Genomic DNA, 13,738 nt, shown 5'->3' on the forward strand with positions numbered 1-13,738 from the left:
GTTTCACAGCCAGAAAAGCATTTTTTCCATGCCTAATGTGGCATGGGGAAAAATGCTTAGGAGATGCAAATATTAAAATAAAATGGAAGTGTGGTAATGCCTTTTAATGGACAAATTATGCTGAATGACAAATATGAGGTTGTGCAAGAAAAATTTCACAGAGGGCAAGTAAAATTTGAGCTGTGTACAGCAGTCGGAACAAATTAATCTGACTTTCCCATGTCACATTTATCCCGTAGAACCACAAGAGCCTGAGAACGAAACATTAAAGTGAATTTCCTGTTATAATTGAACAAAGGAAAAAAAAAAAAAAGTGTAATTTCGTCAGCTGGAATGAGCATACTTTTATTGAGTCAGGAATTTATTTTCTTAAACAACAAAACACCTTCCTCCCTCCTTAGAAGAGTGGGATAAACTAGAGATAGGGAAAAGGAGTAAGATGGTCAGTATTTCTAGAGCAGAGGTTTTACCCTTTCTCAGAGCATACGCTGCGTGGAGCCACATGAACACAGAGTGAAAATTAAGGGACTGCAATTACCTGACAGTCTTTAATTCCCCCAACCAGTAACCTCCGCAGCGGTCCACGTGGGAACACTGGTGCCTGACCCTGTGTTTCCACACCTCCCCGAGCAGCACCAACACCGCAGTGTGTTAAAAAACCTCTTAAAAAAGGAGGTTAAGCCGAAAGCGGGCCGTTGGTACCTGCCTTCCCACCTTTAATGGGTTGGGAACGGGCCAACAGCTGGGTGCTGGGGCTCAGCAGCGAATTTGCACGTCCTGGAAGAGCCGCAGCCAACATTTTTACAGCTGCTGGGCGCGCACGGCTCTTTGAACTTGCGTTCCTCACGTGCACCAAAACAGCCCAGCCCGGGAGGGACACCCCTCACGTGCAGCTGAAACCCTGGCTGCGAAGCACATTCCTCATGGGGCAAAAGCAGCCTTCTCACAGTTAAATTCCCAGGACTGCTTCCCTGCTGGACTGGCTGGGATTTAGAGGCAAAGTAAGATCCAGCAGCCGGTAAGGCAGGCCGGCCACGAGAAGTGCTTGCAGAATACTGCCCAAGCAACACGGCCAACTCAGTGCTGGTATTTCTTCAGTGACACTGGAAGTAGAGAGGAACAGCTTTGGGCGGAGGTGCTGGAGCTCACAGATGGGTAAGAGGGCACTGGACACCGAGGTGGACGTGCACTCGCACCACGATTTGCAAACGCGTTGCCTTGGACCACTGCGATCCAGCAGAGCCCCGTGTTGGACACGCGGTGCCGAGCCCCCTCTCCGCCACAGGCTCCTGCCTTGCATTTGAAGCTGTCTCTCCAACCACCTCAGACTCTTTTTAGAAGTGTTCCAGTCCTCATCCCAGACCACGATATAGATGCAAGCAGAAGAATTAATGGTCTCTCTGCACAAAAGGTGGAAGCCCACAAAACTGGACTTCCCCCCCCTTTTATATAAGGTCCTATACAATCCTAATGCTCTAGTAGGTGTCTCTCAGCAAAGCAATCTCCCAAAAGGGGTGCCTCATATATCCTTTTTAATTTGCGGATTTTTAAGTTTAATCTCAGGGGTAAGTGTTCTGCACTTTTCATTACTAGTATTTAATTTGCATATTTAAAAGCTTTGTAAAAATAATGTTTCAAATGCTCCTTTTGATGTTTCATCATTTCCTTCTCTGGTTTGACTAGTGCAGTTGTTAATTTTGCAGATGCCTATGTTCTTTTCCCGCACTATTTGATCTCTTCTGTCCTGTGTACATCCCTCTTCCCCTCAGTAGGTACAAAGTTGGGCCTCTCTCATCACTGCTACCTGCACAAGTCCCATAGAGGAATGCGACCTGCCGCTTCGCTTCCAATGCTCTTAATTTTTTACATTTCCTTCTCCCTGGACAGCACTGCAGTTGTGTCTCTCTTCACAGGAGCATGCAGGTTTTGCACATTCTCTATTGCTGCTGCCAGCGCCCACTGTGAAGCTCATGCCGGGGGTTGCTGCTTTCGGTTACTTACTGCACACTGTAACATGCAACAGCTCGTATCCATCTTCACGACTAGCTAAGGTGGTCGGCTATGCTAAGTGTGTTTAGCTGAGAGAAGTCTTCAAGAGGTCAAGAACAACTGAAGAAAACCAACAGCTCTGGAGCAGCGACTGGAGTGGAGTCCTGCCAGTTTTTTAAGCTCATCCAGTATCTACACTTGCAGAACCGGAAAAGCTGTGGGGCTCGAGGATTTCAGATACCTTTGTCCAGAGGAAGCAAGTGAAACCCTGAAACATTTTTCAACTTACACCACATCCCATGCCTTCTGCAGATGAAAGCAGGAGCCGAGGAACAGACTTCCTCCTCCTCTCGCAGACACCAGCCTAGTCGGAAGGAAACGTCTACTGCTTATCTCCACTTCGGAAAACAGACCCAGCCCGTGATGGAAAAACCGTGGGTAAAGGCCAACAAGAACCCCCGGCGGTGCAGGCAGCGGCTTTGCAGCCAACCCGCTCAGTGCTGGTGGCTCACGGCTGGCACAGCCTGACTTTTTGTTTGGAGCTGGGCTTCTGTGCCGTGCGAGAACGCGGCTCAGGACCCCGGCGCGTCGCGCTCTCGGCACTAAGTAACGGCGGCTCACGGGAGCCCCACGGGGGCACGTGCACGATGCCCCCCGGAGCAACTGCTTCTTTCTGGCGCTCACTGGCGTTTCTAAGGTCCACGCTTCTTTCCGTTAAAAGGGAAACCGTAATTTTCCAAAGAGCAACTGCACCAGGAGATAGGGCTTTAAGGAGGAGAAAAAAAAAAAAAAAAAAAAAAAAAAAAAAGGAACAACAACAACAAAAGCCCTCAAAAGCCCACATTTATTGTCAAAGTCTCTAAAATGATGAGATTTGACAATAAGGCTTTTGTTCTTATGATACATGCAACTAGGCAACATGCCGCTCGATTTCTGCAGCCAGCAGATATTCAAAATACTTTCCACATAGAATAGGTGTCAATTTGACTTTATTTAAGGAAAAACGGGGAAAAAACAGTAATTTCCATAATACACAGAAGACAAGTTAGATAGTACTGCAAAAAAAAGGCTGAGTGTTTTACTTGTCACCAGTCTGCTTTGCAGCTCTACGATTAGTAATTTTAATGCAGTTTGTCATTTTGTATTATTGTTTAGCATCTTTATAATCAGCAGAGTTTGGGGTTATAAATCACAAAAAGTGTACTACTACTACTATGAAAAACTAAAAAACCCACAAAAATCACTTTCAAATAAACCATAAATATGTGATGCACATTAGTGTAACAAAACCATTTTTGTAAACATTTTCTCCAACATAACATGTGCATAAGATAAAAAATAAAAACACTGCAGTCATACAAGTTAGGGTTACTTTGACTTAAAGATACAGAAAATTATTACTTATTAAAGCTTAAAACTAAACCTAGGAGCTTTTCTTTTCTTCTTTGCTTACAAAAGCACTGCTTGAAGAGTTCGATGTCGGTATACGTAGTGGTTTTGTAATACTGTTTTTACCTTGCCGTGTTGGCACTTCCGTGGAGGCAGCAGCTGCCAGGCGGGCAGCCCCACCGGAGGAAGGAGATTTCCCCTTCTCCGGAGCCTCCAAACTTCAACAGCACGTATCCGTGACCTGGGCATCCCTACAGTACTGGAATATCTTCCTCTAGGTGAACAGCAACAGCTTTCAAGGACTAGATTAATTTTTGACCGCATAGCGCTGGAAGATTTCAATCACGCAGACTGACATTCGATCGAATCAGCTTCGGCGAACTACACTACAGGGCAGCTGTGTGATTACACCCACGTCTACCATCACGTTGTGTTTCCGAGTCCCCTTTAGTTCATTATAGTACAAAAAGTTGATCATTCTTCTGGCTGACCACACCGGGCCTGAAAAGAACACATCCTTCACCTTCAACGCTATCCAAAAGTCGTACGATTTAAAAAAAAAAAAAAAAAAATAGTTCTAGGTATTCCTCCGCCAACAAATGTAAGGCTTTCTTGAGTTTTGATTCTTTTTTTTTTTTTTTTTTTTTTTTTTTGGGGGGGGTGGGGAGGGGGGGTTGAGGGTGGGGGCGGCGGGGCCGTGGGGTGTGTGTGCACAGGCGTGCGCCGGTGGAACGCATTTACCGCTCGCTTTTCAACCGTCTCCAAAGTTCAAAGGAGAGTCTTCAGCAACAACGCTGACTGGGGTTGAAGGATTTACAGCAGTCAGATTTGACACCAAAAGAAGGGTCTGTCGAGTCTGAGCTTTGCACGCACGGTGCTCTTGGCTCGTAATTGATTGTGTGACCGGTCGCTCGAGCCGTCGGCTTGACTGAATCAAAGAATACGTGCTTAAAAAACCCTACCTGTCATGCCATGAAGGAAAGTTAACCGCAGCAGAAGACAAAGCCCATGAAACACTGAGAGCCTGTTCACTGAATGAACAGCTTAAGGCAGCTGTCAACAAAGTACCCCACCAAAGGAATTTAGGAAAAAAAAAAAAAAAAAAAAGTGAAAACAAAAAGGAAAATGGCTGAATCATGACACTGTGCATTATTACAACACCAACAGATTATTTTACACTCAAGGTTTCTCAAGTAATGAACATGTAGCCATTAAACAAATTATTACTCTCAGGAAAGACATTTATTACAAATGTCAGAACTTATTCATAAAGTAAAACCGACTTAACAAAAAAAAAAAAAAAAAAAAAAAAAAAGAAAGAAAAAAAAGCCAGAGCTGGGATCTTACATCTAAACACAGGTATACACTGTTTTTATGAATAAGCAGTATTAACTACATTCTTAAAAGAGTTTTAGTGCATTGCATTCTTAAAAAAGAAAAACATCACCGCCCCAAAAAGGTTTCCTACAACATTTAACAGTTTATAGAACTAGCCTAGTTATTTTTACCTGCCTGTTACTAAGCCCACGTGTTAGAAGAGTGAAACCTCTGGTTTTAGGCTAAATTCAGACTTCTATTAAGGATGAAACTGGTTTTAAAAAATGCTTGCTTCACCAAATTTTGTAAGCAAATTACATTAATCAGTGTTTCACTGCCATACCGCTACCACTATTGCCCCAACGGACCAGTATCTCTTCCTCCTGCTGAAACTTGCTATGCAATAACAGTCAGAAACCTTTCAATCTGGTAGTTTTGGTATTAAGATTAAATTAGACATTAATGGTTTTCATCTAAAAACGTATAAACTAAACCACCTCTTTTATTTTATGCATTAAAAACAATGAGGTAGGCACAAAAAATAAACATATGTAGTTTGGATTTTATTTCTTTTTTTTTTTTTCTTTTTTTTTTTTTTTTTTTTTTTTTAAGTTCTGCGAGTGCAGACTGTGGTAAAACTGTTGTTGCACTTCTAGGTTTAAACAAAAATTAAACCTTTAACTGAGGCAGTGCTAATACTGTGACATAACCAAGTTCTGGCCTAACACAGAATCATTCTAGAAAATGAATTTTTTTCCTTTTTTTTTTTTTTTTTTTTTTAATCATCTGCACATGTTTCAGGCAATACCTGGTACACAGAAAATGACTAAAGTTATTGGCCAGGCCAAAATAAAACTGCAGAAACAAAAAAAACCCCAAGAAATCCGCCCCAAGCCCCTTCCCACCCTCCCTGTCCCCAAGAAGAAGTTATCCTAGTCACTGTGTCTTTCACATTTTATAAATATTAACTTCTTAAAACCTGCACCTTCCTCTTTGTCCACGTATTGTCACATTACAAAAAAGAAATGTCAATTAAATACATCGTTAACATTACTAGACTAGATCTGCCCTCTGTTTCAGCCAGTCTGACTCTAACCACTTCTCACCTTCTCTTGCCTGCCCCCTGACCACTCAACAGCATGTTCACGGTAAGTCTGTCTTGTTTGCTTGTTTGCTTTTTCCCTTTTTTTCCCCCCCTTCTCTGTTTCAACACTAACAAACAGAGTCCTTCAAAGCCTAGGAATCCTGGAGCCGAAGGGAAAAGACGACCTGTAGCTTTCTAGCGTGATCCCAAATCTCAAAGACGTCGTAGCACCTGATGGCGATATCTTTACAGCACCAGCTGCGTCACAGCCTCAGTTGAAAAACAAAAAGAAACCTAACACCAGCGATGCCTGCACACACATTTACACAGTGCTGCATTAGTGCAGGTCTGTACTCCAGTTGAAAATAATTCCGAGTTATGAAGATCTCAGACTCCGGATGTCAGCAATTCCTCGCCAAATCCCACTGCTTCTACCAGCTCAGAAGAGAAGTCCTGCCAAGGGTCATGAAATAGACTTGACTGCTTCCACCCGACCGTACGGAGGCGAAGAAAACCTGCGAAGAGGAGAGACTGGTAAACTCGACGGGTAGGCCAGCGTGCCTCTGATTCGCCTCCACCGGCACCGACATCCCCAGCGCCACTGGGGCAGGGGCTGGGGCTGGGGCTGGGGCTGGGGCTGGGGCTGGGGATGGGGCTGGGGATGGGGCTGGGGCAGGGGCTGGGGCAGGGGCTGGGGCAGGGGCTGGGGCTGGGGCTGGGGCTGGGGCTGGGGCAGGGGATGGGGCTGGGGATGGGGCTGGGGATGGGGCTGGGGCAGGGGCAGGGGCTGGGGCAGGGGATGGGGCTGGGGATGGGGATGGGGCAGGGGCAGGGGCAGGGGCTGGGGCAGGGGCTGGGGATGGGGCAGGGGCTGGGGATGGGGCAGGGGCAGGGGCAGGGGCTGGGGATGGGGCTGGGGCAGGGGATGGGGCAGGGGATGGGGCAGGGGCTGGGGATGGGGCAGGGGCAGGGGCTGGGGATGGGGCTGGGGCAGGGGCTGGGGCTGGGGCAGGGGGCTGGGGCAGGGGGCTGGGGGCTGGGGCTGGGGGCTGGGGCTGGGGCAGGGGCTGGGGATGGGGCAGGGGCTGGGGCTGGGGATGGGGCAGGGGCAGGGGATGGGGCTGGGGCAGGGGCTGGGGCAGGGGCTGGGGCTGGGGCAGGGGGCTGGGGCAGGGGGCTGGGGCAGGGGTTGGGGCTGGGGCAGGGGCTGGGGCAGGGGGCTGGGGCAGGGGGCTGGGGGCTGGGGCTGGGGGCTGGGGCTGGGGCAGGGGCTGGGGCAGGGGCAGGGGCTGGGGCTGGGGCTGGGGCTGGGGATGGGGCAGGGGCAGGGGATGGGGCTGGGGCTGGGGATGGGGCTGGGGCTGGGGACGGGGCTGGGGACGGGGCTGGGGACGGGGCTGGGGCTGGAGGACGGAGTTGTCGTCCTTCACTGCAGCCTGTACGGCGCGGGGCTTCGCATCCGCGGCTGCAAAGGCCGGCACAGCACAGAGGCTTTCTCCTCGCCCCGGCCCCCTCGCCCCTCCAGGGCCAGCGGGCGCGGAGGGGCCAGTGCCGGGAGGCAGCCGCCCCGCGCTGAGCGAAGGGATGTCCCCGAGCGAAGGGATGTCCCCGAGCGAAGGGATGTCCCCGGCAGGACGCGGGGCGGGCGTCCGGCCGCCGCTCAGGGTCAGCCCGGCCCGAGTACCCGGGCACACGTTTGTCATCCTGACAGCAAACCGTGGCGGGGAGAAAATATACCTTGTCATTGCGTTCACATAAGAACTTGAGTCTTTGTGCCCTTTTGTGCATGAACACACCATCCAAGTGTCCGGTTTCCACCGATCGTATTTCGATCGCTTTTTCTCCCCAGCCCATGATCTGGTTGGATCGGATGTACGCTTTGGGAAGAAAACACAGCACACGGCCCATTAGGATGGGTAGGGGGCAACATGAAGGAACCAAAAAAGCAGAGGAATACACCGACACATTCTTGTTAAAAATTACCTGCATGTGCATACTGTAACTACACACATGTTCAGAGTGCTATTTCTGTCCTCAGCACCTTCACGATGCTTAAAAATACCTTTTTTTTTTTTTTTTTTTTTTTAAAAATTTCCCCCTGGGTTTTCTATGTTAGTTATTCACTTCTTCCCTGAGCATTCATGACACAAAGGGAACTTTTCAACCTACAATTAAATGGAAGGAACATCAAGTTTTTACACAGGGTTTTTCTCCCAGGTTTGACAAGGAGACAGGCTAATTAGGTGTTGAGGAGGTGAAAGCAGAACCCAAGGTTTAAATAGACTAAACCTGTCCACTCCAGAATGTCCCCCAGCACCAGCTTTGTGTCTTATAGCTCCTCCTTGAAGGAGCTTGTCAGCAAAAACAGAGAAAGAGAGGGAAAGGGAAAACTAGAAAGAAATGAGCCATCCTCCTTTAGTAGGAGTAATACTTCAAAAAAATGGTCTCCTTGAGAAAGCCAATTGGTCTGAAAAGCATTCTGTATATCTCAAAAGTGGTTCATATTAAGCTCTCCAAGTGGAAATACTATTATTTGTCATACTGCTTTCCTTTGTGCACAAATAAAGCAAAAAATCAAGCATTTTTCCTTAGAGTGTTACTGGGGGAAAACAGATTAGTAGTAGCATGAAGAAAAAAAATCTGTTCTTGATAGCAGTAAAAAAATCAAATAAAGGAGAAAGTCACCAGCATTATGAAAAGGTATATTCAAAAAGCAATTTGATGGATAGTCTTAGGAACGCTGCCAAAAATAACATATGGGAACTTGATGAAGAATAAGCTGTTGCCTCTGATTTGCATAGATACTTAACAGAAAAATAAAAAGAAGAACAATACATCTTAGCAAGCAAAATTTAAAAATATTTAATTTTGCAGTACTTCCCTTTTATAGTATTTTTTCATATTAATTTTCAGTGAAATTAAATCAAATTATCTACTACAGTATAACGTACACCTATAACACTGTATATACTTGAATAAATTTTCAGCATGATGGTATGTCACTCGTGGTAACTGGGCCAAAGAGCTTCTAAAAATTATCAGATGAGACGTTCAGACGGTGTCAGCTGCCTCAGTGCCCTTTACTTCGCACACGCTCCAGTCCCCAACGCCTCTGCAATTTGCCAGCTAATAAATTCTGCTTGCTTTTAGATCTAGTCAAGAGTTAATCACCACAGGACTGAACACGCTGTGCATGAAGGTTCTCTGAATTTCCTCCTCCCTGACTGCTCGCGTTACTCCAACAGCTATCAGCAGCCATTCCCCAGCACACGCATCCATTCCAGATCACATAAAACGCCACGGGCTCACCCAACAGAAGGGATGTGTGAGCACAGCCCGGGCTACGCTCAGCACTGAAAGACAGCAGCACAGGCAGTAAGGAGGATCCTGGTGTGGACTTGTGTCCGTAACAAACCTGCGCCCATTTTACTACACTCATTGCTCCCAGTCTCAAAACTACCTTCAGTTGAACTGGAGAAGTGCGGGAGAATTATCATGCTAGGATAGATGAGCAATCTGCAGGTGAATTAAAGTAAACACATCAAATCAGATATACAGGCTCTTATCTATATAGAATTATCCATCATAATATCTTACCCACCTGCCACTTCACATGGCTTTATACTGAAAGGTTTCCACAACTTTGTGGCTGTCTAGAAAAAATTCCGCAGCAGCCCACAGAGGGCCTGGTGACCTTTTCATTCCTGAACTAAACAACTTGCTTGTTTGGATTTTGTTCTTAAAAACTCAGAACAGATCCATATGATCACCGTCCACTTTGTGCAGCTGTTTTCCGGGAGTACTACAGCATCGCTGCTTCTCAGCCTGAAGTCAGACCCGATGCACCCCCCTTCTGCCCGGGCGCACACCCTCACGGCTCCCCGGCGTCGCTGTTGTGCGTGATTTGCCAGAGGCACTCACCAACTGAAGTCGGCATTTCTCCCCACTGCAGGACCACATCCTTGGTTATCCTTCCGTACGTGTTGACGTAAACTCCTTCATCCTCGTAGCAGACCAGTAGCTCCATCCCATCCGTGTTTGGGAGAATGATGATTGCGTGAGGCTGGATACTGCTCTGGATCTACGGAGACGGAAAAGAAGAGGAAGCCTTTCGTTTTAATGCCACGGAACCTGTGCTGGGAGAAAGGGCTAGGCGCTTTTTTGGTTTTGGCCGATAGCCCAGATCAGGGATTCACTTAGGAAGTGCTAGCTCTGCCCCCCCATCCCCTACACAGTGACAACAAAGACCTGCAAACCCTTGGGGCACAAATCCTCTCATCTAAAACCAATCTAAAAATCTAGAGGAGTGCCCATTTCTTTCCCTGGGCAGAAAGGGAGCCCGGGGCAAGCAGCCCAGATGCAGGACCTCAGCACTGCAGTGAGTGCTTGGGGAGGCGCGCCGTGCGCGGCAGGCCCCTCTGGCACCTCGGTCTGTAAAGAACAACAGGAAGCTTTGGTAGCTATGGCCACCCGGCCTTTGCCAACCCTGTTGAATCTCATCAGCGGGCTGTCGTGTCACTTGTGCTGCCACGTTCTCTGCAGCCTCTGCTGGGCATCTGCAACGTACGCGGCCATTTAGCTGCTACCCCTGAAAGAGCCGCGTTGGCCCACGTCAGATCGGGGTGGGCAGCTCCCGACCATGGAGGCATACAGACCGTGAGGAGGGGACAGAGAGGGGCACAAGCCCCTACGGGCAGGTGGCTGCACCTGCTTGGGTCCCTACACCCAATTTACTGCTGCCAGCACCCGGCAGTGATGCACGGGGACAGCCTGACATGCCGGACATCTGGGGAAAAGGGGGGGGTGGGGAGAAGGGAGGGGGGAGCCAGAAAGAAAAAACCCGTCCCCAGCAGCAGCTCTTACATGTGTTGGTAGATAAATATCATAGACCGATCCTGAATCCACATCAACGGCGTGGAAGCCAGCGCAGGAGCCATAGATCACTTTTAGTCTCTGACCCTCTTCTACCGTTAGATCCACCAGCAACGGCTTATGGACCAGCTCTCCGAACGACTGTGAGACAACCATCAGTGAGATTTACTTTACTGCTCAGAACCACAGCGAATGTTACAAAAACATGCTCTAATGCACAGGTTGTGGGTTTGCTCCTCCCACGTCCCGCTGGCCCCCATCCACCCGACCAGTTAGGCTAACACGTCTCACGGACAAGGACAGGTTACTCTGCAACCTGTCGCATTTCAATCACCTAATACCGTAAGCTGTTTTCTGTAGGGTTTACTTCAGTTGGTCTGTTTTGTTTTTAGTAAAAATTGTTTTCCCCAAAGTTCAGAGCAATTTGACACTCCTGTAGTATTTACTTCCATCTGCACAACTGACCGTAACTGATTGTCTCTAAATCAGTCTGGTAACTATACCAACCCAGCTAACTTCATTCCTGCAGCGTTCAAAAAAAACCAACCCAACCCCTCAATGCTGAGTATCACTTAATGACTTGTTCTGCTCAGATGAAGATGTTTAGACTCAGTTCACTTCTCTCTGCCTCGTGTTTTATTTACAGAGACAAAACAAACAGTTGTGATATTCTGTCATTTTGATTATTAGTTTATGTTCAGTTACAATTTAGAACTTTAAGTCTACTGCTGCTTAGAGCTAAAAATGGTCCTAAATTAAAATATAATACAATGTTCACGGCAGATTTACCAAAGAACTTGTAAGAAGGCCATGATAAAATGTCAGAACACTTTCATGAAAGGGGTAACCATAAGTGCTATGAGAAAATCCTACATACGGCTGAAATATACTGTTACCTTAAAGGCCATAAATTTATGGTATGGCTTTGGTGCCCATGCATAGACTTCCACAGAACTCTTCAAAGCAATTACCAAGAACTTAATTCTTTCATATTTTACTGAAAAAAAAAAAAAAAAAAAAAAAAGAATGCAGCAGTAATTCCAAAGTCATTCAAGTTACTTCAGGAAAGCAGAAAATGACAGTGTTTCTCCATACATACATACACTGGGAGGCTTTTAGTAACACTGCATTTTAGGATTGCTAATTCTGTGAAGTATTTTCACAGGTTTATGCCACAAAAATCATTGCTCTTACCAGTAACTGAACCTGTGACCATGTTTCGAATTACCTAGTCAGTACACGCTTCTTTACACTTATCTTTTTTCCACATAAGATAGTGTTTATTCATCAAGACAAGAAAATCAGTTTTCAGACAGGGACTTTTCCAATAGAAGAAAGCTATGACTATGGCAGTGTATTGGCAGTTCCAGTCACAGCACTGGCAGTGGTATTTTGAGCTGATCACAAAATTCCCCAGAGAAAAGCAGGAAAAAAAAAGGAACTGAAATAAAAGTTAAGATACAAGTACATTTCAAAAGTGAAAGACAAGTTTGACAGCGGAGCACTTTGCTTTGTCCCTAAAGTCTGAGATAACTCATTTGGGAAAAAAAAAAAAAAAAAAAAAAGAAAAAAGGTCCACAGAATTTATCAGAAATAAAGAATAAAGTGTCATTACATAGCTGATCCACAAAAGCTCACGTATATCTCTGTTGCCACATTCAAACAGTTGGCTAAATTAACCATTGGAAAAAGCTCTGTTCACTACTACTGCTCTCCAGAGGGTATGGATAAAGTCTAGAAATGGCCTTTTGAGAAGTGTTGCTGGATCTGCATTTCCAGCTGCCACCTGGATTTGGGAAGGAACAAACAGATCATGGGGACTTCCAAATGCTGAGGTTTGTGAACCTGTTCCCAGCATTTTTAGGGGGAGAAAAAAAGTATTTGCATTATTTAGAGGACATTGAGAAACCTCTGGAGGTTTCTGCAACCTCTTTACCCCAAGTTTCATGGGGAATGTAACACTTCTCCAAAACAATAAGAAATTCCATGCACCTTCACCTTCTGCCATTATATGTCCCGACCAAAACTGATTTTGAAACATGGCAAGAGTGAAAATCTCCTACTTGTGAGAACAACACTTCTTTAATAAATACTATTTTAATGTCTTTTAGATATCTTACTACCGTGCAAGCCTGTAGATGTTGCCTCTTGCTAGAGCGGGAGACAAAGCCTTGCTCTCTTTTTACTCTGCAGGAAAGCAAGACCGCTGAACTGTAAGTGTCGAAGGACTTGATACATTCTCAACAGATGAAAAAAAAAGTCTCTTAACGTCCACAGCTGTGCTGACTAAAAAACAGAGCTTTTGTTCAGTCTTGTCTAGCTGACAAGACTTCTTGAAATTTTTTCTCGGGTAAGAGGGGGGTGTGGAACAAAACCACCTTATCTGTGAAAGGGGACCTTTGGTAATCCTCATTCTTTGCTCTGAGTGCTATCTGGGAATTCACCCAAATCTTAAGTTTGAAAAGAGCAATTTGTCCTTTAGAGGAGCCAAACGTTGCCCGAAGCAACCAAGATCCGTAAATACCACTTCACCCTGGGGTCCGAGACGCCAGTTGCATGGAAGAGACGAGGAAGCAGTCAGTGCCAGCTGCCTGGGTGGCAGCCTCCAGACCGTGAGCCCAACTATGGGCAGAGCTCGTCCTTCTTGGGAACCGAAGTGCAGCTGTCAAAGAGGCCTCTCACTACCTGAAGAAGTCTACTGTACATCTAGGGTTCAGGGGGAAGTTCAGTGCCAGGCTGCGGCCCAGGGTAACAAACCTCTCTTCATCTGGAAGAGAATGCTCTTTGTTTCAGAGGCTTCCCTGCTGGAAAGCCTCCTTTCAGTAGCTGTTAATGTATTGTTAACAGGCCACTTCATTATGCTGCTGGCACCCTGGGGTATGATACCAGAGAAGTACTTTATTGATTGCTTTCAGGGTCAAGGTCCTGGTTCGGCAGTCACTTACTGCCACGGTTATTGATTACACCCCACTAGCAGGTTTTTCTAAGAGCAAATGCATGACAGGAGGAGACTGAGCTTAGTCCGACTGCTGCTGCCCCACATTGACCAACACAGCTGGAATGGAACAAAGCTGGCTCTCAGGAGGC

The 13,738-nt window shown here is 46.7% G+C and overlaps 1 protein-coding gene across 13 annotated transcripts in view; it reads right to left on the bottom strand.

The window, feature by feature from the left end:
- Positions 1-2,961: 2,961 nt before the first annotated feature.
- The window catches only part of MAP4K4 (mitogen-activated protein kinase kinase kinase kinase 4), a 170,507-nt gene continuing 159,730 nt past the window's right edge, over positions 2,962-13,738 (bottom strand). For all 13 annotated transcript variants that reach the window (XM_032997005.2, XM_032997003.2, XM_042805826.1 and 10 more), the window contains 5 exons: positions 11,548-11,648; positions 10,643-10,792; positions 9,701-9,860; positions 7,517-7,656; positions 2,962-6,294 (listed from right to left, as the gene is read on the bottom strand). In XM_032997005.2, coding sequence (XP_032852896.2) covers positions 6,211-6,294; positions 7,517-7,656; positions 9,701-9,860; positions 10,643-10,792; positions 11,548-11,648 — 635 coding nt within the window. In that variant the 3' untranslated portion in view covers positions 2,962-6,210. The remainder of the gene's footprint in view (positions 6,295-7,516; positions 7,657-9,700; positions 9,861-10,642; positions 10,793-11,547; positions 11,649-13,738) is intronic.

The sequence above is a fragment of the Tyto alba genome, unplaced genomic scaffold (assembly GCF_018691265.1).
Source record: "Tyto alba isolate M040663 unplaced genomic scaffold, T.alba_DEE_v4.0 Super-Scaffold_45, whole genome shotgun sequence".
In the NCBI taxonomy this organism is placed as follows: domain Eukaryota; kingdom Metazoa; phylum Chordata; class Aves; order Strigiformes; family Tytonidae; genus Tyto; species Tyto alba.